Genomic DNA, 24,548 nt, shown 5'->3' with positions numbered 1-24,548 from the left:
AAGCCACCAGAAAGCAGGAAAATTCTCAAAACAAGTCTGATAGTACCTTTTCACCTACTTTTCAGTTTGTTTTCAGTTGAAAAGTACTGGAAAGTTATTTTAAATAGAAGATGAAAAACTATCTCCTAGGTGAAAACGTGAATTGTATATGGCCCTTGTATATGGCCTTTGTGTTCTTGGGTTTGAAGATCACTGCTGATGGAGGAATGGAGTCATGAAATTAAAACACGTTTACTCCTTGGAAGGAAAGCGATGACAAACTCGGACAATGTAATAGAAAGCATAGATGTCACCTTGTCAACAAAGATTTGTATAGGCAAAGCCATGGTTTTTCAAGTAGTAGCATGGTTGTGAGAATTGGACCATAAGGAGGGTTGAGAGCCAAAGAATCAACACCTTTGAATTGTGGTGCTGGAAAAGACTTTTGATTAAGATTGAAGGCTCAAACCCACAAGTAGCCTTTTCTACGCGCTAGTGATTTGAGAAAGCTCTTGCTAATGCAATGCTATGGGGGATTTTTATAAAATCACATTACTCAAGTGGGATCACACCCATAGCATTACATTATCAAGAGCTTTTTTATTCAAAAATGGCTGATGCAAAAACTGTTCTCAGCCTCACCAATTCTACAAGTATATACCTAAACTAAAACTGTTGATCAGGTTTATTGCAAATGTACATTGTTTGTCATATAGCATTAAGGTGGCCATACACTGGTCGATTTGCCATCAGATTCGACCAACAGATAGATCCCTCTCTGATCGAATCTGATCAGAGAGGGATCGTATGGCCACCTTTACTGCAAACAGATTGTGAACCGATTTCAGCCTGAAACTGTTCACACTCTGTGGTGGTGGTGGTGGTGCTGCTATCGCGAGTCCCCGCTGTCACTGCTGTCTTCTTCTCCGCTCTGGTCTGGTCTGGTTTCCGGCATGCTTCACTTCTTCCTGCCCGGCAGGAAGTTTAAACAGTAGAGCGCCCTCTACTGTTTAAACTTCTTGCCGGGCAGGAAGAAGTGAAGCATGCCGGAGACCAGAGCAGAGCGGAGAAGACAGCAGTGACAGCGGGGACTCGCGCCGGCCGGAACAGGTGATGTATACCCGCTGTATTGCGTCGGTCATCGGGCATTCGAACGCCGCTATCGACGCACTCCCGGCCCGCCAGCGATCGAGAAAAATCTTCCGCACGGACGGATCGTCGAGAATCGCAGAGAACGATCGATTTCGGACGAAAATCGATCGTTCTGCCAGCGGTGTGTGTGGCGATTTCACAGCCGATTCGATCACTGTGATTAAATCTGCCGTATATCGGTGGGAAAATCGTTAGGTGTATGGGCCCCTTTAAACTGTTTCGCCCAGCCCTTTCTAGGACTGGTGGAAGTAAAAATTCCTTTTCTCTATTCCCCCTGGAACATGTCCCTCATGCTCCCTGGTGTGATCAGGTCCACCCCTTTTCTAACCCTCCATCCCTGAACTGTCTTCTATAGTAATGCATTTCACCTTGAGGCCCCTTTTACACTAGCAGGCTAAACTTGTGTTGCGTTCTCCTATTTTGCCGCAAAAGCAAATGTGAAAGTCTATGGAGAATTTCACAACTTATTGCAGTCCCATTCGGTGCACCGGAAGTATCCGAGGTAATGCAAGGGCAACAGTGCGTTATCGCAAGCACTTCGTTTAACGCATGGTGATTGGGGTAATGTAAGTCTATTGGCGACGCACTATGTGTGAATGACAGTGCGGTGCTCTTGCGTCGTGCATGCACGGACCAAGGGGAATCCCAGTGATGTACTTCCTGCCCAGCAGGGGGAGTATGTCACTGAGCGGGGGTGGCGCTATGCATATGACCCGGTCACCGCACTCTGCGCATGTAATATGTTTGCGTTGCGGTGGGATGCAGCAGGAGAACCGCATCCCACCGCAATGCAAAAAAATATGTGTAAAACCAAACCTGAAGATATACTCCAGTGCAGTAATGTTTTTCCCTTGGACAAAGTACTGCCACAATATCCACACCACACCAAGTGCAGCTATGATATTATTGCCCTTTAAAAGGAATTTGAAGTCAGAGGAATATGAAGGCTGGCATATTTATTTCCTTTTAAAGAGTACATGTTAGTTTAAAGAGCATAGTTCTATAGTTACCTGTTGTAGCGCTCTGCAATGCCTCTCCCCACTCCCCCATCTGCCTGGCTGATTTTCCTCTCCCTGTGTCCAAGGTAGATAGGAGACAACTGCAGCATGGGCACATTTCTCTACTTTCTATACTACCCTGCTTTATTCAGCTATGGGAAAGTGAAAATTAGACATTCATGGGCAAAGGGGGGAGCAAATGTGGCAATGTTGTTGGGCCAATGAGTAAATTTACTACATCAACATCAGTGTGATCAATAAGATTTTTTTTTTCTATGTTATTTCGCAAATCTAATTGTGACTTTGGAGAGTTTGTCTGGACTCGTACAGCAATTTAGGGTTATTTTAACCATTTAAGGACCGCAGTGATTGAGATCTACGCCCTGTATTGGTGGGCTCCTGGCTGGCAGGGCGTAGATCTCAATCACTGTCCGCAGCGCGCATCCGCCGTTTCCGCTGCTCCACGCCGATCGCGCCGCTCAAACCCGACGATTCTCGCCGCATCTCACAGGCTCTGCCTGTCTCTATGACGGCAGAGTCATGTGAGCAGGTCAGGAGCCGATTTCATTGGCTCCTGGCCCTGTCTTTCAATGTAAGCCGTTCCCATTGGCTTACATTAAAAAACAGGGTCAGGAGCCAATGAAAGCGGCTCCTGACCGGCTCACATGACTCTGCCGTCATAGAGACGGCAGAGTCTATGTCCTGGGGGTCTCGGCGAGCGGCGATGACGGCGGTTGCGGCGGGTATGTGCGGCGATTCATCGGGATTTCGTCGGGATTGGACGAGCCGTCTCTGGTCTTTAAGTGCCCAGAGACTGCTGGTCCTTAAATGGTTAAAGGACAACTGAAGTGAGAAGAATATGTAGGCTGCCATGTTTATTTCCTTCTAAACAAGTAGCCTGACAACCCTGCTGATCTGTTTGGTTGCAGTAAAGTCTAAATAACAAAAGAAACAAGCATGCAGCTAATCTTGTCAGTTCTGACAGTAATGTCAGAAACACCTGATCTGCTCCATGTTTGTTCAGGGTCCATGACTAAAGCAGGGGTGTTGCTAGGATCCTAAGAGATCTGGAGCACTTTTGGGCACTCCAGACAGGAAATGGGTGTGGCTATGCTCCAGAATGTGGATGTGGTCATGGGTGGAGTCAAATTTAAATGAACTTAACAGCGGTCTAAGTAGGCCACCCGGCAAAATGTGTGATGAAGCTCCATTTTCCATAAAAAAAATAAAAAAGCAGCATATCATATTAATAGGCAGTGTTAATTAAACATAACTAGGCAGCGTTACCTGCCTTCTGTGCTGGCTGGTCTGGCTTTCTGCTGGGTGGGCTGGTCTGCTGCCAGATTATCTGCCAGTCCCCCTATAGCATTTCGTACATGGAAAAAATATTTGCAAACAAGCACCACTACAATATTGAATAAATAATAAGGCCTAGGTGTGCTATAAGCTATAAAAATGGCAAAACTCTCAAAAGAAAAAGAATAGCCTGACAAGCACCACGCTATATCAAAATGTAGGAATGTGTGAAAAAGTATATCTTTATTGAAACATCACAAAGTTAAAAACATATAAAAACACAAAACCATGGGTCTGGGGTCCCAAATAGTAATGAATAGTAGATAAATGCTTCAGCACTGATAATACATAACAAGGTAATACTACAGTGCATATGGTAGTAATATAAATACAACAAACTCTCAATAGTGCCAGACAATGATATACAACAATAAATAACAACAATAATTCTATGTTCCAAAAAATACTAGGCGTTCCGTGCGCCTGGGGTCCCCAGTCTTACTCTCCTGTGCCATTCATTTGTGAGTATTTCGTTGTTCCTCTACACATTTTTTGTTCCACAACGCCACTCTGGCGCTTTCATTCTTGGCCGATTCTTTGCCACTTCACAGGGTCATATATTGCATTGCGGTTTTTGCACAAGAGTATATATTTATTTTTCACTTGTTGCACGTGTCACTTTGTCCTGCATATTTCTGCTTGTCATACATACTACCTCATTGCATTGTTGCACTGCATTTAATATCATCTCGTATTTTTTGGAACATAGAATTATTGTTGTTATTTATTGTTGTATATCATTGTCTGGCACTGGTGAGAGTTTGTTGTATTTATATTACTACCATATGCACTGTAGTATTACCTTGTTATGTATTATCAGTGCTGAAGCATTTATCTACTATTCATTACTATTTGGGACCCCAGACCCATGGTTTTGTTTTTATATGTTTTTAACTTTGTGATGTTTCAATAAAGATATACTTTTTCACACATTCCTACATTTTGGTATAGCGTGGTGCTTGTCAGGCTATTCTTTTTCCCCTATAGCATTTCCTGACCTTCTGGTGGACCCACTCCCATGGGCCTCTCATTGAGGCATCACAACTCCCAGCATGCCCCCATAAAGGCATCACAGTGCCCAGCATGGCACCACAGCAACCAGTATGCCACATAGAGGCACCACAGCCCCAGCATACCCCTGATTGATGCACCACAGCTCCCAGCATGCCCACCATTAAGGCATGCTGGACATGGAGGACATCTGGGGCACATGCCACTGATCTTTGTGGCTAAGAACAACCCTGACTAAAAGCATTAAAGGCAGAGGATCGGCAGGTTAGCCAGGTAACTGGTATTGCTTAAAAGGAAATGAATATGTCAGCTTCCATATCCCTCTTGCTTCAGTTGTCCTTTAACATATACTGGGAATCACAACATAATTTCCTCTAAGCTGGTGTCTTTATCAATTCTGGCTTCAGCATTGACATTTTGTAACAGAAAACAGAGATCAATTTTGACAGAGATGTCCTTTACCAAAGAGACCTTTTAATTTTGGCAAGTCTGTTTCACTTATTTTAACCACTTGAGGACCCACCCTTTACCCCCCCTTAAGGACCAGCGTTAATTTTTGTGATCTGTGCTGGGTGGGCTCTGCAGCCCCCAGCACAGATCAGGTTTCATGCAGAGCGATCAGATCGCCCCCTTTTTTCCCCCCTATGGGGATGGTGTGCAGGGGGGGTCTGATCGCTCTGGTGGGCAGGCTTGTTGCGGGGGGGGGGCACCTCAAAGCCCCCCTCCGCGGCGAAATTCCCCCCTCCCTCTCCTACCTGCTCATCCCCGGTGATCGGGGCTGCACAGGACGCTATCCGCCCTGTGCAGCCAGTGACAGGACGTCCCCTGTCACATGGCGGCGATCCCCGGCCGCTGATTGGCCGGGGATCGCCGATCTGCCTTACGGCGCTGCTGCGCAGCAGCGCCGTACAATGTAAACAAAGCGGATTATTTGCGCTTGTGTTTACATTTAGCCTGCGAGCCGCCATCGGCCCACGGAGCCCCCCGCCGTGAATTGACAGGAAGCAGCCGCTCGCGCGAGCGGCTGCTTCCTGATTAATCAGCCTGCAGCTGGCGACGCAGTACTGCGTCGCTGGTCCTGCAGCTGCCACTTTGCCGACGCACGGTATAAGCGTGTGGTCGGCAAGTGGTTAAAGGATAGGTTACTTCCAAGTAAAAAATACCCATCAGCATATCTTTAAGAATCAGAGTACTTCGTTACCCCACGTTACACCAGCTGCTGTAAAATCAAGCATTTTCTACCTTTGTTCATGATGCACTCTACTGATTTAGACTGCATTTCCACTGGGATGCCTATGGTGATGCAAATCCACATCGGTATTTCTTTATGTGGCCGCAGGGCCAATTTTTTTCTGCCACTGGTGAAGTGTGCCTTCACCAGCCTGGCAAGCTATGTGGGCTATGCAGAGTAGGCGCAGGGAGCTTTTATAGTCCCGGCCGTGGTGGAAGAGGGGTGATGGAAGAGATTCTTCCATTACCCTCTTCCACCACCAGGTGCAGAGTGGCGCAGGGATCTTTTATAGTCCCGGGGGTGGTGGAAGAGGGTGATGAAAGAGATGGCACTGCTATCTTCTGAGCCCCAATCACATGTAATAACGTTATCGGAGGTCAGAAGAGGATGCCGGGTGTACAGCACCCTGGGTGGATGAAGAGGAGTAGCCGGTCCAGCATATGGAACAGGTAACTATAAAAGCTTCCTGCCGCCCACTTTGTGTGGCCTAATTAGGCATAACAATGAGTTCTGCCTGCTGAGAGTGAAATAAGTTGAAGAGAAATCGAGAGCCCAATATGGTGTAGTATGTCAAAATTGATTGGATAAATGAAACAGTGAGATGGTAATACTCACAAACACGAGTTACCACCTAGGTAACCACTCATTAGGCAGGTGAGGAGATTAGACCTGTCCTCACTCAGGATTAAGAAGTCGCTCTCTGTAGATAGGAAGAAAGAGGGTAGATCACCCCTCCACCTGGGGTGGACTCAAATATATTGGTAGGTGAACAGAGGCGCCAGAAGGATAAAAGTACATAAAATTTTTAAAAAATTGCTGGGAGGAAGTGGTGGACTCGCCTCCGTTAAAGCACCTCTGTCTCACAGAGGTGCTCTGCTTGCTATAACTGAATTGCTGTTGTTTATCCCCTGCTTATTGCCTGAAGAAGTGGGCTGTGCCCGCGAAACGCGTTGCATCTTTGGGGTATTTTCAATAAATGTGTATATCTATACATTTACAGTCCTTGGTGTCTGCTTTAACGGAGGCGAGTCCACCACTTCCTCCTAGGAACTTTTAAAAAATGTTATGTACTTTTATCCTTCTGGCGCCTCTGTTCACCTACCAATATATAGAGTGAAATAAGTGTACATCTTTAAATGAAATATTTTGTTTAAATGAAATATTTTGTTAATTATCAAATAAAAACCCTGTTGCATTTTTCTTTTGTGTGTAAACTAACACTGCTCTACCTGATACGTTAACGTCAGTCACGCAACCATTTCCATACGTGCTTAACATAAAGCAGCATATAATCATACTTACTTGCCTAATAAAATGTTCTTTTTTTACATGAGTTGAAATATATTTGATAGAATCAGATGCTTTTTCCAGAAAAGCAATTAGAACTTTTTCTCCATCAGAAGCTTGAATGTGTTTTCTTTTGCCAGATGGCTTTGATCTAGTTGGCTGAGCAGAGTTCTCTGGCTCTAGGAAGGAGAATCGATCAACATGTCCCTTCATACACAACAACTTTGGGAGTTTTTGTAGGAAGAGTCCTTTCACCCAGGGAGCCATTGGATGGTATGTCGCTGAGGAACGGTGGTGAACATTAATGACGAATACAGTCACTATTATTGACAGAGTAACAAATATCATAATAAATAAGAGATATTCTCCAATCAACGGAATTACTTTTGAAGAGGATGGAATAATCTCTTCAATGACGAGTAGGAACACTGTAAGTGAAACTAGTACAGAAGTAGACAGTGATAACTTCTCCCCTTCATCAGATGGCAGATAGAAAACAAGCACAGTTAAAAAAGACAGTCCCAAGCATGGTACTATTAGGAAAAGAGTATAAAATAGGGGCAGTCGTCTCAAAACAAAAGAATAGGTAATATGGGGATAAGAATAGAGACCATCTCTTCTCATGCCTTTCAGACCTGTGGCATTAATAATGTCCCATTCTCCATTGTCAAAGAAGTCCTTCCTATCTACATTTGCATCTAGAAGAATGAGGTCAACCATGTTGCCATCATAAGTCCATGATCCAAATTTCATTGAGCAGTTTTGGCGGTCAAAAGGAAAAAATGTGACATCCATAGTGCAGGAGCTCTTATAGCTGGCTGGTGGGGTCCAAATCACTGTACCATCATATTTTATGATTGCCTTTGTCATCAATGATCCTTCAAACCGTCCATCTGCACTGTAACATAAAGAGTCAAAGTAATATTGCGATCACAATTTTATTATGATTTCTTACAACTTGCCAAAGTGCTTAATTGCTGCCTCAGCTAGTCTACTTCCATTCTGAGCAATCTACCCGGTGTACAAGACCTACTCTAAAATAGACCACATTCTCACATCAATGTCTATGGTCCCCACCCTTGTCTACCTATGCCACATCGCGATAGCCTGGTCAGATCATGACCTTCTACTACTTTCAGTGAACTCAGTATTTGTTTGAGCCAACATACAACTGAAGACTCAATGAGTTGTTATTAAGATCTATGGAAACTAGAATGAAAATAGCTGAGGAACTCCAGTCATATTATTTTGCCCACAATAATGCTGAAGATGTCACCCCTCATACTCTTTGGCTAGCCCACAGAGTGTTTATTTGCGGATCTATGCAGAAGATAGACTTGCGGCGTAAGTAACGCAACATGGAGGCCATGGGCAACCAAGTTGCAAACGCTGGTTTCCCTAAATCAGATCCAAACTTCTAAGGATACAAGCCATTAAAGAAATCAAACTAAAGACTCTTTGCTCACAGCTAAGGTAGAAAAAAGTTGTTCAATGGACAAGAGCCAAATCGTATAAGTTTCTAAACAAACCTGATAAATGGCTAGCTGTTAAACTTAGAGCCCAGGACAGAATTAATCATATCTATAAAGTGAGGCCAGCTGATGGTAAACTTTCCTTGGATCCAAATAAAATTCATGGTGCTCTCCTTTCTTACTATACTAATCTCTATAGCAAACCACAACTCAATGATCCACAAGCACTAGACTTCCTGTTACAATCATTGCCTTTGTCCAAAATAACTGACGAGACTGGAAAAAGTGAATTGGATCAGGCCCACTATCTACTAAAAGGTCAAGATGGAACAGAAATAACTACTAGGCAAATTAGGTAAATTTTTCCAGTCACTATTGTTTCCCGAGTTAAGTTGATAATGGGAATATCTGTGTTCCCTTAGTATATGCATAAACATAAATGCTTGAGCTACACGGGTGACTAGTGTTCATTCTGACAGAACCTCAGTTCACTGACTTCTTCAGACAGCTTGACTGCAGCACTTCTCTGTGATGAGAACACAAAGCATTCTTACTTTTCAAACAGAACAATGTCAGGAAGCCATAGTGACTCTGAAGGCACTCTAATGTAAGTAATTCCACCATAATCTTGAGGATTCCATCTCAGCTTTAGGTCCATCCATTCCTAGGGAAAAACAGGTTGAAAAAAACGACTATAAACAAAGCTGGGCAGCTGCGTTTTCTATAACCAACAATCTTGGTCTCATGCTGGAACTGGTTGATAAAAGGGATTGACCTTTAATTCAGAATTGATCTGTCTATTGCTTGTTAAAATAATCAATACTGAGATCAATGTGAGAGCTCTGAGCTCCATGGAACATACACTGTTAGTGTACTAACAATATACTAATTACAAATACAACAAGGATAGAGGACTACTGATGAAAAATGGGAACCGTTAGTATTTTTTGCAGGTGTATAGAAACCCAAAAGCCTCCTACTAAACAGGTTAAAGGAAATGTCCAAGCAAAATAAAAAAATGAGTTTCACTTACCTGGGACTTCTCCCAGCCCCATGCAGCCATCCTGTGCCCTCGTAGTCACTCACTGCTGCTCCAGTCCCCTGCTGGCAGCTTGCCGACCTGGGAGGTCGGCGGGACGCATTGCGTAAATTTTTACGCATTCCCGCTAGTGCAGGAACATTAACACATACATTTTTACGCGTTACTGGTTCAATGCGTAAATTTTTATCTACCACATGCAGTATTTCTGTACAAATCTCAAGGACTGGGCTATTCACCTTTGACTTGAAATGTACTGATGATATGCTAATATACAATGTTATATGATATTTTTCCAGTCTTTCATTGTTTGGTAAACACAAGTGCACAACAGTCCCACAGGGCTTTGCAAAATCATTGTTCATTTGCGATGGCCTCACCTTAACTGGAATTCTGTTATTTTTTAAGGAGAAACAAACTTTTCTGTAGAACTGAGCCATTTAGGTGTCTTTGCAAGTCTACTGACTACCCAACAGCCAATAGCAGCGACTTATCCATGATTTGTTGTTAGTCTTTGCTATTCATAGTAATAATGTGAACTTATTCCATCATCTTTTTACAACATGTACACAATTTAGTAAGACCCTTTTTTTGTTACTGTTTGTTGTGTAAGGAAACTGAACCAGTCATACTCCATTTCAATAAATTGTTGTAATTTTGACACGTAGTGGCCATGGAGCTAATAGGGTAATCTATCTAATAGGGTACGAGCTTTTACAGAACACGGCACTTCATGGCAGTGATAGATTGCTAACCAAGGCCACCTCCTTATTCTTCTCACCCATGGGTAGCAGCATGAAAGAGTACCAGCATTAAACCTCTGGCCAGAGTCCCCTCCTGGCTACTGACTGGTTTGATTGACACTTTGGGCCCTTTTCCACTAGGTATGATACAGTCTGAAAGTTGGATAGCCTGCATTTGGGGATCAGAATAGCACAGTGATTAACATGTAAATCACAGTGCTGTTTTTGCCTGGCTGCTGCATTTGCTCTCCTAAACAAAGTATACCCCATTGCTTGGTCTCTTTTTACACGGCATGACGTCAGTTCGGCGCCAACTAGTAAGTGAATGAGGATACCAGACAGGGGAAGGCTCAGGTGGCAAACTTGCAGTTTGGTTCAATAGGGAAGCCTGCATTTACATCAGTATTTTGCACAGATTTGCCGCTTGGCTGGTAACCCGCACTGTAAGACGTTTGCTCAACAGTGTATTGACATTTTTTTTGTCTCTCAGAAACCTAAAATACATATTTTCTGATCTGAGATGAGCAACACATATAATAAATGCTGCAGATTACATGGAAAATTCTACAGGCAACAGTTACTGCTGAACATTTGATATAGCGTCAACATATAAATCATACTACCTGTCTCAGCCACACATTTGTGGTCATCAGCTGCTTCTTCTCATCCTGTCAGGAATGTAAAAAACAAAAAGAAATGTGTGGATAAGAGAACAAATAATAAGTGAACGTACAGGGAATTACACAGCTGACATTCTCATGACATTGGTTAGTTTGGCTAACTTTTTAAAGACTAAGTTCATATATAGCGATCAGTCTGCAGGAAGACCTGTTCTAATTGACAACACTCTGCTCTCAGAGCTTTGATGAAAGACACATGCTTTTAGGGCTGGAACCCACAGGAGCGCTTTTGGCAGCGTTTTGGCAGCACTGCGATACGCTAGCAGTTTGCCAAAACGCTGGGCTAATGTTAATGGATGGGGCAACTTCCACAGGAGCGTTTGCGTTTCCCAGAAACGCAAACGCAGGACCTGCAGCATTTTGGGAGCGTTAGCGCTTCAATGTAAAGTATTGAACCGCTAGCGGAAACGCTCAGCAAAACCTAAACTGAGCGGTTTTGCTAGCGTTTTGCGGTTCAGCACACTGTAACAAAATGAAAAATAATTCACAGGACCAATCAGGATAAAAACGCAAAACGCAAAACGCTAGGCACCCGCTGGGGAAAAAAATACAATGTTGCAAAACACGACCCAAAACGCGCATGAATCCGCTTGCAAACCGCTCAGACAAAACGCTAGCGGTTGCGTTTTGCGTTTGCGGTTTTCAGTGGGTTCCAGGCCTTAGAGAGAGATCCTACTTGGTTGCTATTGATAAATAGAGTATTTTTTCCAATAGACACTTTGTAGATGAGGAAGTGCAAATTAAAGTACTCATGCCACTTTATTAAGTGGTCTGTCCAGAAATGCATTGCAGAATCATGAACCAGTTTTATGTGTCAGCCTCCCTTAAAGAGACACTGAAGCGAAAAAAAATATATGATATAATGAATTGGTTGTGTACTATGAATAATTACTAGAATATTAGCAGCAAAGAAAATATTCTCATATTTTTATTTTCAGGTATATATCGTTTTTTCTAACATTGCATCATTCTATAATATGTGCAGATTACACAACACTCTGCATTCAAAATGATTCTTTCAGAGCAGTCTGTGAACTAATGACCTCTCCTCTGGCAGAGAAAAAGGAATTTGTTTAGTAACAGTTGAGATAATAAAAGTCAGATAACAGCCCTCTCCACGACTTTGAAAGTCGCAGAGATGAATGGCTTTTTTCCATAGAGATAACAACTGGAGTTTCTTAACTCTTCCTGTACTGGAAACAATTAGACTGATGTATCTGATCTTAATGTTTTATTTCTTAGCTGTACTACACATACAAATCATAACATCATAATTATTTTTTTTCGCTTCAGTGTCTCTTTAAAGGGAACCAGAGATGAATGTTACTTACAAAATAAACATATCAGTTAATAGCTTATAAAGAATAAATGCTCTACCTGATAATTTTGCCATTCTGGTGTGCCTTTTTGAGTGTTTTTTATCCATTATTGCTCCAGGAAAAATCCAAAATGGCCACCAGCTCATATCCCTTCTGCTTCCGGGTTATGAGTTGTTCTGGATGTGCTGTCTACACTCTAGACAAGCACATCTGTGTGCTTTCAACTGTGTGCTTTCATCTGTGTGATTTCAACTTTATTATTCTGGTATGCTGTGTGGCTGCCTGTAGGAAGTGTCTCTCATAGGAATAAAATTGACTGCACAGTGCACACAGATCACACAGCAGTCACACTTGTCTATTGTTTCAGACTCAGAGCTTCTTTCTCAGCAGAGCAGCCCCTCCCATGTCATCAGAGCTCTGAGTATGCAAAGCAGGAAAGCTGAGCCAGGAGGGGGCGGGCTTGGGCTTGAAAAGACTTCACGGAAGACTGACTCAGCTATAATGATTCCAGGTCGAACCTAGACTGAATGCTCAGTCGGGGATTCTTATCACAGCTGATAACAAGCAGATTGAGCAGAGAGAAATGAAACTAAAAGCAGGGTGTTTATTGTCATGTTCCCACTGATAAATGTAGTAAAATACATGAGGGTGCTTCGTCTCTGGTTCTCTTTAAATCAGTGTGCACACTTTCCGATTATGCTAACTAAATCACTTTATTTCCATCCAGGAACAACTCCACACCACTCTAATCCAATTACACTCCTTCCATGTTGAACGGTTGACTTTTGGATTACCCCATTAACATAGGTTCCTGATCTTAGGAACATGACTACATGCTTGGCACTGAACTTGGTAACCGGTAGATGTAAAAGCAGCAAATGTGCTCTGGAAACACACAGCATCCTTTTGCTATAGGCACCCCAGGTCTTGGTTATTTTACATAGTGACAGAAGAGATGGATAGAGTACATAAACATGGAGACTTTCTTCATCCTGCCATGAAGTCATCTATACTTAGACTCCCTCTCGTCGCCTCTCTTTCCCAGATAGACATTTTTTGTGTATGTACAAGTTTATTCACACTTTATAAGGGACAGCTACCGGTAGAAAAAGAGCTGTGATGCAAAAAGAGGTATAATGTCTTAGAGTGGGGCTTCTAAAACATGCACTTCAGAGGGCTGGCAACTTCTCTCCAAAAGATAAGAAAACCAAAGTGATGCAAGTTTTTCCAATGTTTTTACCCTCCAAGAGTAGCCCTCGGCCATAAGGACAGTATTGTCTCTCATTTAATCAGGCTGAAAGCCAATAAGATGAGATTCATACAAGTATTCAATATATTCCAAAAGGTTGCCTTACAACTGCAGTATGAGTGTCCTTTTTTCTCCTGCCTGAACTGCTTTCTCCCATCTCCATCCTCTTTTTATAGCTTAAAGAGGAACTCCAGTGAAAATAATGTAATAAAAAAGTGCTTCATTTTTACAATAATTATGTATAAATGATTTAGTCAGTGTTTGCCCATTGTACAATCTTTTAAATCCCTGATTTATATTCTGACATTTATTACATGGTGCCATTTTTACTATTGGCAGGTGATGTAGCTGCTGCATGATTTTTGGCAGTTGGAAACAGCTGTAAACAGCTATTTCCCACAATGTAGCAAGGTTCACAGACAGGAAACTGCCAAGAGTATGTACTCAGAATTTCTTTGTGGGAGGGGTTTCACCACAATATCAGCCATACAGCGCCCCCTGATGGTCTGTTTGTGAAAAGGAATAGATTTCTCATGTAAAAGGGGGTATCAGCTACTGATTGGGATAAAGTTCAATTCTTGGTTAGAGTTTCTCTTTAACTCTAAGGCCCATATGCAATTGTTTTTTTCTCCTGAGTTATCTCCTAGGAGATATTTTTCATATTCCCTTTAAAATATATTTTCAGCACTTTACAATTGAAAAATTACTCTTAAGTTGGTGAAAAATTATCAAAATTATTTGTAGTACTTTCTTGCTTTCTGGTGGCTTAAAATGCATTTTATTGATAAGTTTCAAAATATTACCTAGGAGAAAACTCATGAAATAAAGTTAATTGCATATGGGCCTAAGTGTCTTGTTTAAACAGTTCTCTTTACTCCTCACCTGTGTCTACTAAATCCTGGAATTGGTGCACAGGCAAGCAAATCCATCCCATGCAGAAAGTATTTTGTCTACTACTATTTTTGGTTTAGCACAGCTTTGTGTAAGAGTCCTAAAGTGAACCCAAGGTGAAAGTGATATGGAGGTTGCTGTGACAGTTTGTGAAGGGTATGAATAATTTTGGACTGGACACTTTTGCTCAAATGTAAATGAAAGCTGAAAAATGTTTTTTTTTTTCTACAACAATACCTCTTGTACATTGTCTTATTATCTTTTGAGAGACACATGTCTTTTCCCATCAAAAAATTACCATACTTGCTGGTTGAATAAAAGTAACGTTAAAGGTTAATTAGGACAAGTACTAGGAGCAATTTGATTCCTCACACAGCTGTAAAATCCTCCGTCAGTTTTGGCGTCAGTGTTGGATACAAAATGTATCTAAATACTGGGCTCCCAGAGGGCTACACCATGTCTTTGCACAGGGGAGTTGCCATCAACTCTTCAGTTGATAGTTTAATTATCACCTTGCTGAAAGAATCTTGTTGATATGGTGGTGAGGGGTTAAAGATTCTAGCAATGTGTGTTTATTATCTTTGCTTCTCTTGACTGATAAAGATACTAATAATGCTAATTGTAGACAGTGGTCTGCCCCTCTCAGCAGCTTGTAAAGTGGATGCAGCCTGGAGTGAATCACCTCAAGCAGGCAGCCAGTCTGAGTGTAAACACAGACTATTGTTATAGCTAGTTATATTCCAGCAATATTACAGCCTCAGATCAGCCTGTTTCTCCTCATGTCTCCTGCATGCTGTGAGTGACACAGTGAAATATATTTGTGAGCTGTGTGACAGAGTAACCAAGCAGCTCAGGGTGACCCAAACTACTATGAGCTGTGTGAGAAATGAATTTTTAAGCAGGGATAGTGAGAGAGAGACCTGGGTGAATAAATAAAGTGTCCCTAGCACTAGTGGTAATGTGTACACTAATATAGAGTATTAAAAAAAAAAGTCGTTTCAATCGATCGTATTCCTTTAAGTCAAAATTTGCTAGGAGTATGAATAATTATGGGCAGCACTATAAGTTATGCAGGTTCTGGGGCTATTTAGACATAATCTGTACCTAAACTGTATCTATTTAGCCACTGTTGTGGAATGCCTGTGTTTTTTAGGCTGATAAAAAATATACTAAGCTAGCTGAGATAATACTTGGCACTAATCATTTCACTATACAGAACCAAACGGAAAGCAGTGAACCTTTCTCGTAAAGGTTAAATTTCCCTTTACTTTTGGTTTAATGGGAACATGAGAAACATAATGCATGTTTTATGCTACTGCTCAGCCAATAAGATGTGTTTGTGTACATACAGTACCTTATTGTGAGTGACAACCATTTTTTTTAAAATCAGCCTTTAATAACCACCCTGGCGTTCTGATTAAATCGCCAGGGTGGCTGCGGGAGGGGTTTTTTTAAATTAAAAAAAAACTATTTCATGCAGCCAACTGAAAGTTGGCTGCATGAAAGCCCACTAGAGGGCGCTCCGGAGGCGTTCTTCCGATCGCCTCCGGCGCCCAGAATAAACAAGGAAGGCCGCAATGAGCGGCCTTCCTTGCTTTGCTTACATCGTCGCCATAGCGACGAGCGGAGTGACGTCATCGACGTCAGCCGACGTCCTGACGTCAGCCGCCTCCGATCCAGCCCTTAGCGCTGGCCTGAACTTTTTGTTCCGGCTACGCTGGGCTCAGGCGGCTGGGGGGACCCTCTTTCGCCGCTGCTCGCGGCGGATCGCCGCAGAGCGGCGGCGATCAGGCAGCACACGCGGCTGGCAAAGTGCCGGCTGCGTGTGCTGCTTTTTATTTGACGAAAATCGGCCCAGCAGGGCCTGAGCGGCAGCCTCTGGCGGTGTTGGACGAGCTGAGCTCGTCCAGACCGCTCAGCAGGTTAAAGTACAATATACAAGTATAAAAACATAAAAACATTGGAACATTTAGTAAAACAACAAGTATTACAGCAGCAGCGAGAAAACACTTCAACCGAACAGCAAATAGAGCATAGCGGTGTCCAGCTGGAACCTTAACATATCACCAAGTTTGTCAACTGAGGCAAGAATGATATAAAACTCAAAAACAGATACCCCACGTTATAATATAATCAGCTTTTAAATCTGGTTACCCCACACTGAACAGCCTAGTAACAACCATATCCCGGTCAGGAAGCCCAGGAGTGTCAAGCCATTGTGCCCAAATTCTCTCGAATTTTTGAGGTGCACCTCTATGGGCATAAACCATTTTTTCTAATCTGATATATGAATTAATTTGGGCAATCCAGGAAGAAACGGATGGAGGAGTAGGGTCGATCCATACTGTAAGGATCAATTTCCTGGCCTGAAATAGTGTTCTATGTAGCATAGTTTGCGTAGACTCTGAGATATTCAACCCTCAGAATAGCCCTAATATACAGAATTGAAAAGTTCATGGAAGGGATAAATTAGTGATAGTGTCAAGTGTATCAAGGATAGCCCCCCAATACCTATGCAATTTAGGGCAGAGCCAAAGCATGTGAATAAGATCACCATGGTCTCTACTACAACGGGCACAAATCGGGTCGACTCTATAATGCATAGAGTACAATCTTTTAGGTGTCAATAGAATTCTATGTAGAATATTTAATTGGGATAGTTTATGAGTGGCGTTAACTGAAACCAATACTACATTTTGAAGAATCTCAATCCAGTCTTGTTCAGAAAGATCTCCCAACTCCTCCACCCATTTCTCGTAGCTCTTTAAAGGGAACCTCTTTAAAGAGAACCAGAGATGAAGCACCCTCATGTATTTTACCTTATAAATCAGTGGGAACATGACATTAAACACCTAATCTGCTCTTTGTTACATTGTTCTCTGTTTAATTTGCCTGTTATCACCTCTAACATAAGAATCCCGACTAAGCAGTCGGCTGGCTTTGCTACAGAAAGATTATAGCTTAGACTGTGTTCTTTTGTGTCTTTTCAAGTCCAAGCCTGCCCCCTGCTGGCTTTGCTCAGAAATCATTATAGCTGAGTCATTATAGCAAAGCCAGACTCAATGCACAGTCCGGGATTCTTATCTCAGCTAGATAACAGACACTTTTAGCAGTGAGGATGAAACAGAGGGCAGGGTAGGTGTTTTCTCTAATGTTCCCACTGATTTCTATGGTAAAATACATGAGGGTGCTTCGTCTCTGGTTCCCTTTAAGAAAATATCTAACAACATAGCATAGCATTGTGAAATGAATCCACTCTTAGAAGTGGTCTGAGCTACCAAATTAAAAATAGGAGTGGGGAACAGTTTAAGTGAATGGGACTTTTGTTGTTTACGAATTGCGGGCTCCAGTTGAACATGTTGGAAATACAACAAAGGAGTTATTGGAAGCTTTATGATGTCAGCTAAAACTGAAAGAGGGCTTACCTCAGTACCGTTCAGAAGCTGTACTAAATAAGAGATGCCCTTTTTGGCCCAAAGATTCAAGAACGAGAGGTCTCTCAACTCAGTAAGGCAGGAGTTACTATTCACAGGGGTAAATGAGGTAATACCCTCTATATTTTGCATTGACCGCAATCTATCCCAAATTTTTTGCATCAGTACTGTAGTGGGGAGCTTACCATTGCGAAAAGATTGTCCAATGCCTGCTTCTAATGCGGCATATATAGACGGAAAGCCCAATTTGATGTTTAAAATTTTCCTAATGGGATCTGACAACTCTTCTGCATCCCATCCTACCAGATGCTGGGCCTGGGAAGCAAGGAAATACACCCAGGCGTTAGGGACAGCTAAGCACCCTTCATCCTTGGGATACTGCAGGTATTGCAATTTTATTTTTACCCTCCCAGAGCCCCAAATGAAGTCCTTAAAAATTTTATCTATCATTTTAAAAATCTTAAGATGCAGCCATATAGGAGAGTTATGTAGGATGTATAGCAGCTGCGGCATCGTAACCATTTTAAGTAAATTGACCCGTGCTACTGGGGAGAGGGGCATCTTTGACCATGTCTTGAGCTTGATACGAATTTTAGTTAATATTGGGGAATGGTTTTGCGACTCAAATAATGAGATATTTGGAGATATAACTATCCCCAAGTACCTAAAAGAGATCACTTTTGGGATTTGGCTACAACCCTGGGGGAGCGGGGGGTCTTGCCTGTCCAAGGGCAGCAGACACGATTTATCCCAATTAACGGTAAGACCAGAGAACTTAGCAGGGTGTCATCGGCATATAGTGCAATTTTTTCCTCCAGCTCCCCGTATTTAAAACCCCGAATTTGGTCGCTACTTCTAACTAGCTCGGCCAAAGGTTCGATGGCCAGAGCGAACAGAAGAGGAGATAATGGGCATCCCTGCCTAGTGCCCCTACTAAGACTGAAGGATGACGAATTTAAATCATTTACTCTAATACGTGCCACGGGATTACTATAGAGAATTTTCACCCATTTAAAGAATCTAGGCCCAAATTTCATCATACTGAGCACTTTATAAAGATACTGCCATTCGACACTATCACAGGCCTTGGCAATATCAAGGGACAAGATAGCACGGTCACCACTGTTGTCTACAGGGAGTTGCATATTAAGATAGGCCCTTCTAATATTGATAGCTGTAGATTTAGAGGGGATGAAACCCGATTGGTCGGATTTTACCACAGTGGTGACCACCCTGGCCAGTCGATTTGCCAAGACCTTTGCAAGAATCTTAACGTCAGCTGTTAAAAGTGGGATGGGTCTGTAAGACTCTGCCTTGAGCGCATCTTTACCGGGCTTGGAGATCAAAATAATTTCTGCCTCTGTCATAGACTTAGGTAAGGCTCCAGAAATGAAAGAGGCGTTGAACACCTCCAGCAATTTTGGTAATAACAATTCAGAATATCTTTTGTAAATTTCCAGAGGCAAACCGTCAGATCCGGGCGCTTTATTGTTAGGAAACGATGCCACTGCAAACTCTATCTCATCCAATGTGATGGGGGCCTCCAACGTGGCTGCATCCACTTCACTCAACCCAACCAGAGGGATAGAAGAGAGATAACTGGAAAGCTCTTGAGGGGTATACTTTACTCTAGAGGAATATAAATCTGAGTAGAGTCTTACAACTTCCCTTAGTATCCCTTCAGAGTCAGAAACAATGTCTCCTTTAGGAGTGGAAAGGGCTCCGATAATATTAGAAGGGGTTTGTGCTTTAGTGATAACAGAAAGCAAGTGGCCAGTTTGGTCTCCCTGCTCAAAAAATGCTTGCTTAAGAAAAAAGCGTTTATGATTAGCCTTGGATTCCAAGTGATCCTTCAGGATCTCTTGAGCCTGTAGCCATGCAGCTTTATTTGCTTCTGAAGGGTTAGCAATATACCCTGCTTCCAAAGCCCCTACATCCCTGACTAATGTAAGATCCCGATTCTTTGTTTTTGACCTTAATTTATTAATTTCTCGTGAGAAAATCCCCCTAAGAAAGGCCTTGAATGCATCCCAGGACCACAGTCTGTTATTGGGATCATTGTTAAAGGAGAAAAAAACATTAATTTCCTCGATAATGTATGAATGGGAATTAATTAATGAAAGCCAATAGGGGTTCAACTTCCACTTTGGCCTTGGTTTCCTATATTTTGAAGAATTATTGATTGTTACTTTTAGCGGGGTATGGTCAGACAAAGATCTGACTTGGTATTCAGCCGTCAGAATTAGAAGTTTCATTGACATATTGCAAATGGGTAGATCTATCCTTGAAAGGGACATGTGGGATTTGTTAAAACAAGAGTACTGTAGTGTAATGTTGTGGTGATTGGTGCATACACTTCAGAGTTTTCTGATTATTAGTGATCCGCAGTATCACTAGTAATACAGATATATTTGATTATATGGTGATCTGCGGCATCACCAATAATACAAATATTTATGCGTACTCTGGAAAACACAAGGAACAGATAACTTGTGGAAAACCCACCACACTGACGTTAACTCAGAGGGAAGGTGACCTCTGGAAGGAAGGGCAGTGTGTGCGATTCTGCGACTAGGATAAGAACGCAGAATTGCGTTCCTCAACAGTAATGATATGCTGAGGAGTTACTGAGTTCCCCGCAAGAAGAACTCAGCAAAGTAAACCCTTTAGTGGAAAACCCACTAAAGGGGGCGAAGTCAAACGGAAAACGGTTCGGTATCAGAACTGGCAGAGAAGTACCGAATCATCAGACAGAAATCAAGATCAGAGGTCAAGCCAAGGTCAGCAACGGGAAATCAGATGAGCAGAGGTACAGAATCGAGAAACACAAGGGAAGTCAGAAGCCAAGCCAATAGTCGGTAACGGTACGGGCTGGCGAAGTACAAAATCAGGAGACAAGAGAATAATGAGGTAACAGGCAAAAGGTCATACACAATATACAATGCAATTAGTACTTTAGGCTATCAACAGAATCTGGCTAAGTGTGGATCCCCAGCTCCAGCTGGTTCTAGCACACTTTGGGATCTGACTAGGGTCTGAGTGCTAACACACAAGTATTCGCTGACTGCAGACAACTTGCAACTGACAGAATGCCTGCTTTTATACTGTGCTGGACTCAAACAGCCCGCCCAGCCATTCAACCAATCACAACGTGGCTCAAGGACCTTGCAGCACAGCTCAAGGACCTTGCTGAGGTCAGCTGACCAGCTGGTCAGCTGACTCTCTTTCTAAGAGTATAAAAGGCTCTACTGCACACACGCGCGGCCCCTACGGGGTCCAGACTGTCATGAGAGGTGTCTCGGCGAGCAGCATGCCATGAGGCCTGTGAAGGTGTTCCAGGAGTGCAGCCTCGACGTGGAGTACGCCGAGAGGTCTGCGACTGAACGGTGGATCGTGCTACCGCTGCGGACGTGGACGTTTCTCCGCGTTCCGCATGCGACCATGCGGGCGGTTGCGCTGCTGATGCGAACGCGAACAAACGTCCGCGTTCAGCCTGCTGCTGCCTCATTACAGTACCCCCCCTTTCAGGCATGACCTCCGGGCGTGCCTCACCCGGTTTCCCAGGATACAACTCATGAAATCTCCTCCTTTTCTCCTCAGCATGAAGATCTCGAAGGGGAACCCATGACCTCTCCTCTGGCCCGTACCCCTTCCAGTGCACCAGATACTGGAGCTTGTTGCGTGAAAAACGGGAATCTAAAATGTCCTGGACTTCATATTCCAATTCCCCATCCACTACCACAGGAGCAGGGGGAGTAGAATCTACCCTTACCGCAGGCTTCAATAAAGAAACATGATAAGTCCTGCCACATCTCATATTAGTTGGTAATTTTACCCTGTAGGTGACCTCATTGATCCTACTCTCTATAGGAAAAGGCCCGATAAAGCGAGGACCTAATTTTGCTGATGGTTGCCTGAGAGGAATGTGTCTAGTAGAGACCCAAACATAATCTCCTGGAATAAAGTTCCACTCAGTGGAACGTTTTCTATCAGCAAATTTCTTTTGAACAGAAAAAGCTTTGTCCAAATTATCTCTGACCTTCCCCCAGATCTCTCTGAAAGTCCCCTGCCATTCCTGGAGAGCTGGAAGAGGTGACTCCTTGACTGGAAGTGACGTAAACTTGGGACACTTCCCATTGACAATCTGAAAGGGAGAATAACCAGAGGATGCGTTTTTCAGGTTATTGTGGGCAAATTCAGCAAATGGAAGGAATCTTGTCCAGAGATGTTGTGCATCTGCTATGTAACATCTAAGAAATTGCTCCATGGACTGATTGATCCTCTCCGTCTGCCCATTAGTCTGGGGATGGTAACCTGAAGAAAATGATAAAGAAATCCCCAGATCCTTACAAAAGGCCCTCCAGAATTTTGACACAAATTGTACCCCCCTATCAGATACAATATCCACCGGAATTCCATGTAACTTAAAGATGTTATTAATAAACAAATCTGCCAATTTTTGGGCAGATGGAAACCCAGACAGAGCAACGAAATGTGCCATTTTACTAAATCTGTCCGTAACAACCCAGATGACATTGTTACCTTCAGATTCAGGCAGCTCACCCACAAAATCCATGGAAATGTGGGACCATGGAACCTGTGGAGAAGGCAGGGGCTGAAGAGAGCCTGCTGGAGCTTTCCTGGAGGACTTACTCCTGGCATAGACAGAGCAGGACTTAACAAATTCCTCACAATCAGACATGTAAGAAGGCCACCAGACTGCCCTATTCAAGAGTTCCTGGGTCCTGGCAATACCTGGATGTCCCACATTCTTATGTTCATGAAACATCTGGAGCACCCGTTCCCGAAAACGAATAGGGACGTACAGAAGTCCCTCAGGTTTTCCATTGGGAACATTGGACTGGCATGCAATAAGCGATTTTGACAAGTCTTCGGAGATCTCCGTGGCTGCCAGAAAATACCTTTCAGGTAGAATATTGACAGGGGTGGCTGGTAGGGCAGATTCAGATTCAAAACACCTGGATAAGGCGTCAGCCTTAACATTCTTATCCCCAGGCTTATAGGTTATGATAAAATCAAACCGGGAAAAAAAAAGTGCCCATCTCGCCTGCCTGGGTGTTAATCTTTTGGCCTTCTCAATGTATTCAAGGTTCTTATGGTCAGTATAAACAGTAAAGGGAAATTCTGCCCCCTCCAACCAATGACGCCACTCCTCTAGAGCTAACTTAACAGCCAACAATTCCCGGTTCCCCACATCATAATTCCTCTCTGCCGGTGCAAACTTTCTTGAATAAAATGCACAAGGATGAACCTTATTATCGGGTCCAAAAGCTTGCGAGAGGACTGCCCCAACCTCCGATGCATCTACCTCTACTATGAAGGGGCGGGTGACATCAACATGACGCAATATGGGGGCGGAACAAAAAGATCTTTTTAATGATTGAAAGGCCTCAATGGCTTCTGGTGACCAGTTAGTCGCATCAGCGCCTTTCTTGGTCAACTGGGTCATGGGGGCGACAACTGAAGAGTACCCCTTAATAAACCGCCTATAATAGTTAGCAAAGCCTAAAAATCTCTGCAGGGCTTTGAGGCCTGAAGGTTGCGGCCAATCCAAAACTGCTGAGACTTTGCTTGGATCCATTGCCAGTCCAGAGGTGGAAATGATATACCCTAAAAATGCCACCTCTTTCACCTCGAAGAGGCATTTCTCCAGTTTAGCATATAACTGGTTCTCCCTGAGCTTCTGTAACACAAATTTTACATGCTGCCTGTGTTCCTGTAAATTTTTTGAAAAAATTAGAATATCATCCAGATAGACCACTGTGAACCTGCCAGACACATCTCTGAAAATATCATTTACAAACTCCTGAAAGACAGCTGGGGCATTGCACAATCCAAAGGGCATAACTAAATACTCATAGTGACCGTCAGGAGTGTTAAATGCGGTCTTCCACTCGTCGCCCTCTCTAATCCGAATAAGATTGTATGCCCCCCTCAAGTCTAATTTTGAAAAAACACAGGCCTCAGTAATCTGAGTAAACAGGTCATCAATGAGTGGAAGAGGGTATCGATTTTTTATGGTGATTTTGTTTAGCTGCCTGTAGTCTATGCAGGGGCGAAGACCACCATCCTTCTTTTTAACAAAAAAGAAACCTGCACCCGCAGGAGACTTGGAGGCGCGGATAAATCCCTTCTCCAAGTTCTCCTTGATGTAATCTTTCATTGCAACCTTTTCAGGGCTGGAGAGGTTGTACAAACGACCCCTAGGAGGCAGTGTACCCGGTCTCAATTCAATGGGGCAGTCATAGGGTCTATGTGGAGGCAACCTGTCAGCAGATCGAGGACAAAATACATCGGAAAAATCAGTGTACTGAGATGGGACCCCCTGGACCTGGACCTCTGAAGCACACACAGAAATAGATTTCAGACAATTCTCCTGACAATAGGGGGACCAGGCAGATAATTGGCCCTCTTTCCAGTCTATTTGAGGGGAATGCTTCTTCAACCATGGTAGCCCCAGTATGACGGATGAGGTGGCCATCTTTAGAACATAGAACTGGATGACCTCAGTGTGCAATACTCCAACCTGAAGTGTGAGCGGCGGAGTTTGACAAAGAGGTGTCTTGTTCTGTAAAGGAGAGTCATCGATTGCTGTAACATAGATGTGTCTTTGTATGGGAAGAATGGGAATGTTAAAGTTTAAAGCAAGGTCTCTGTCAATGAAGTTGGCAGCTGACCCAGAGTCA

At 43.2% G+C, this 24,548-nt stretch overlaps 1 protein-coding gene and 1 long non-coding RNA gene across 4 annotated transcripts in view; one reads left to right on the top strand and one right to left on the bottom strand.

The window, feature by feature from the left end:
- CHRNB3 (cholinergic receptor nicotinic beta 3 subunit) overlaps window positions 1–24,548 on the bottom strand; it is a 65,235-nt gene that overhangs the window by 1,121 nt on the left and 39,566 nt on the right. For 2 of the 3 annotated variants that reach the window (XM_068233584.1, XM_068233583.1), the window contains 3 exons: window positions 10,892–10,936; window positions 9,041–9,150; window positions 7,030–7,912 (listed from right to left, as the gene is read on the bottom strand). In XM_068233584.1, coding sequence (XP_068089685.1) covers window positions 7,030–7,912; window positions 9,041–9,150; window positions 10,892–10,936 — 1,038 coding nt within the window. The remainder of the gene's footprint in view (window positions 1–7,029; window positions 7,913–9,040; window positions 9,151–10,891; window positions 10,937–24,548) is intronic. The other variant, XM_068233585.1, reaches the window with a different exon arrangement.
- Window positions 102–13,515, top strand: LOC137506254 (uncharacterized). Its single transcript, XR_011020457.1, has 3 exons — window positions 102–270; window positions 7,155–7,444; window positions 12,995–13,515. It is a non-coding gene; the product is annotated as an uncharacterized lncRNA (long non-coding RNA).

Source organism: Hyperolius riggenbachi, chromosome 1, assembly GCF_040937935.1.
Source record: "Hyperolius riggenbachi isolate aHypRig1 chromosome 1, aHypRig1.pri, whole genome shotgun sequence".
NCBI classification, from domain to species: domain Eukaryota; kingdom Metazoa; phylum Chordata; class Amphibia; order Anura; family Hyperoliidae; genus Hyperolius; species Hyperolius riggenbachi.
The sequence above is the reverse complement of the archived record's forward strand: the minus strand, read 5'-3'. Positions and strand labels throughout refer to the sequence as shown.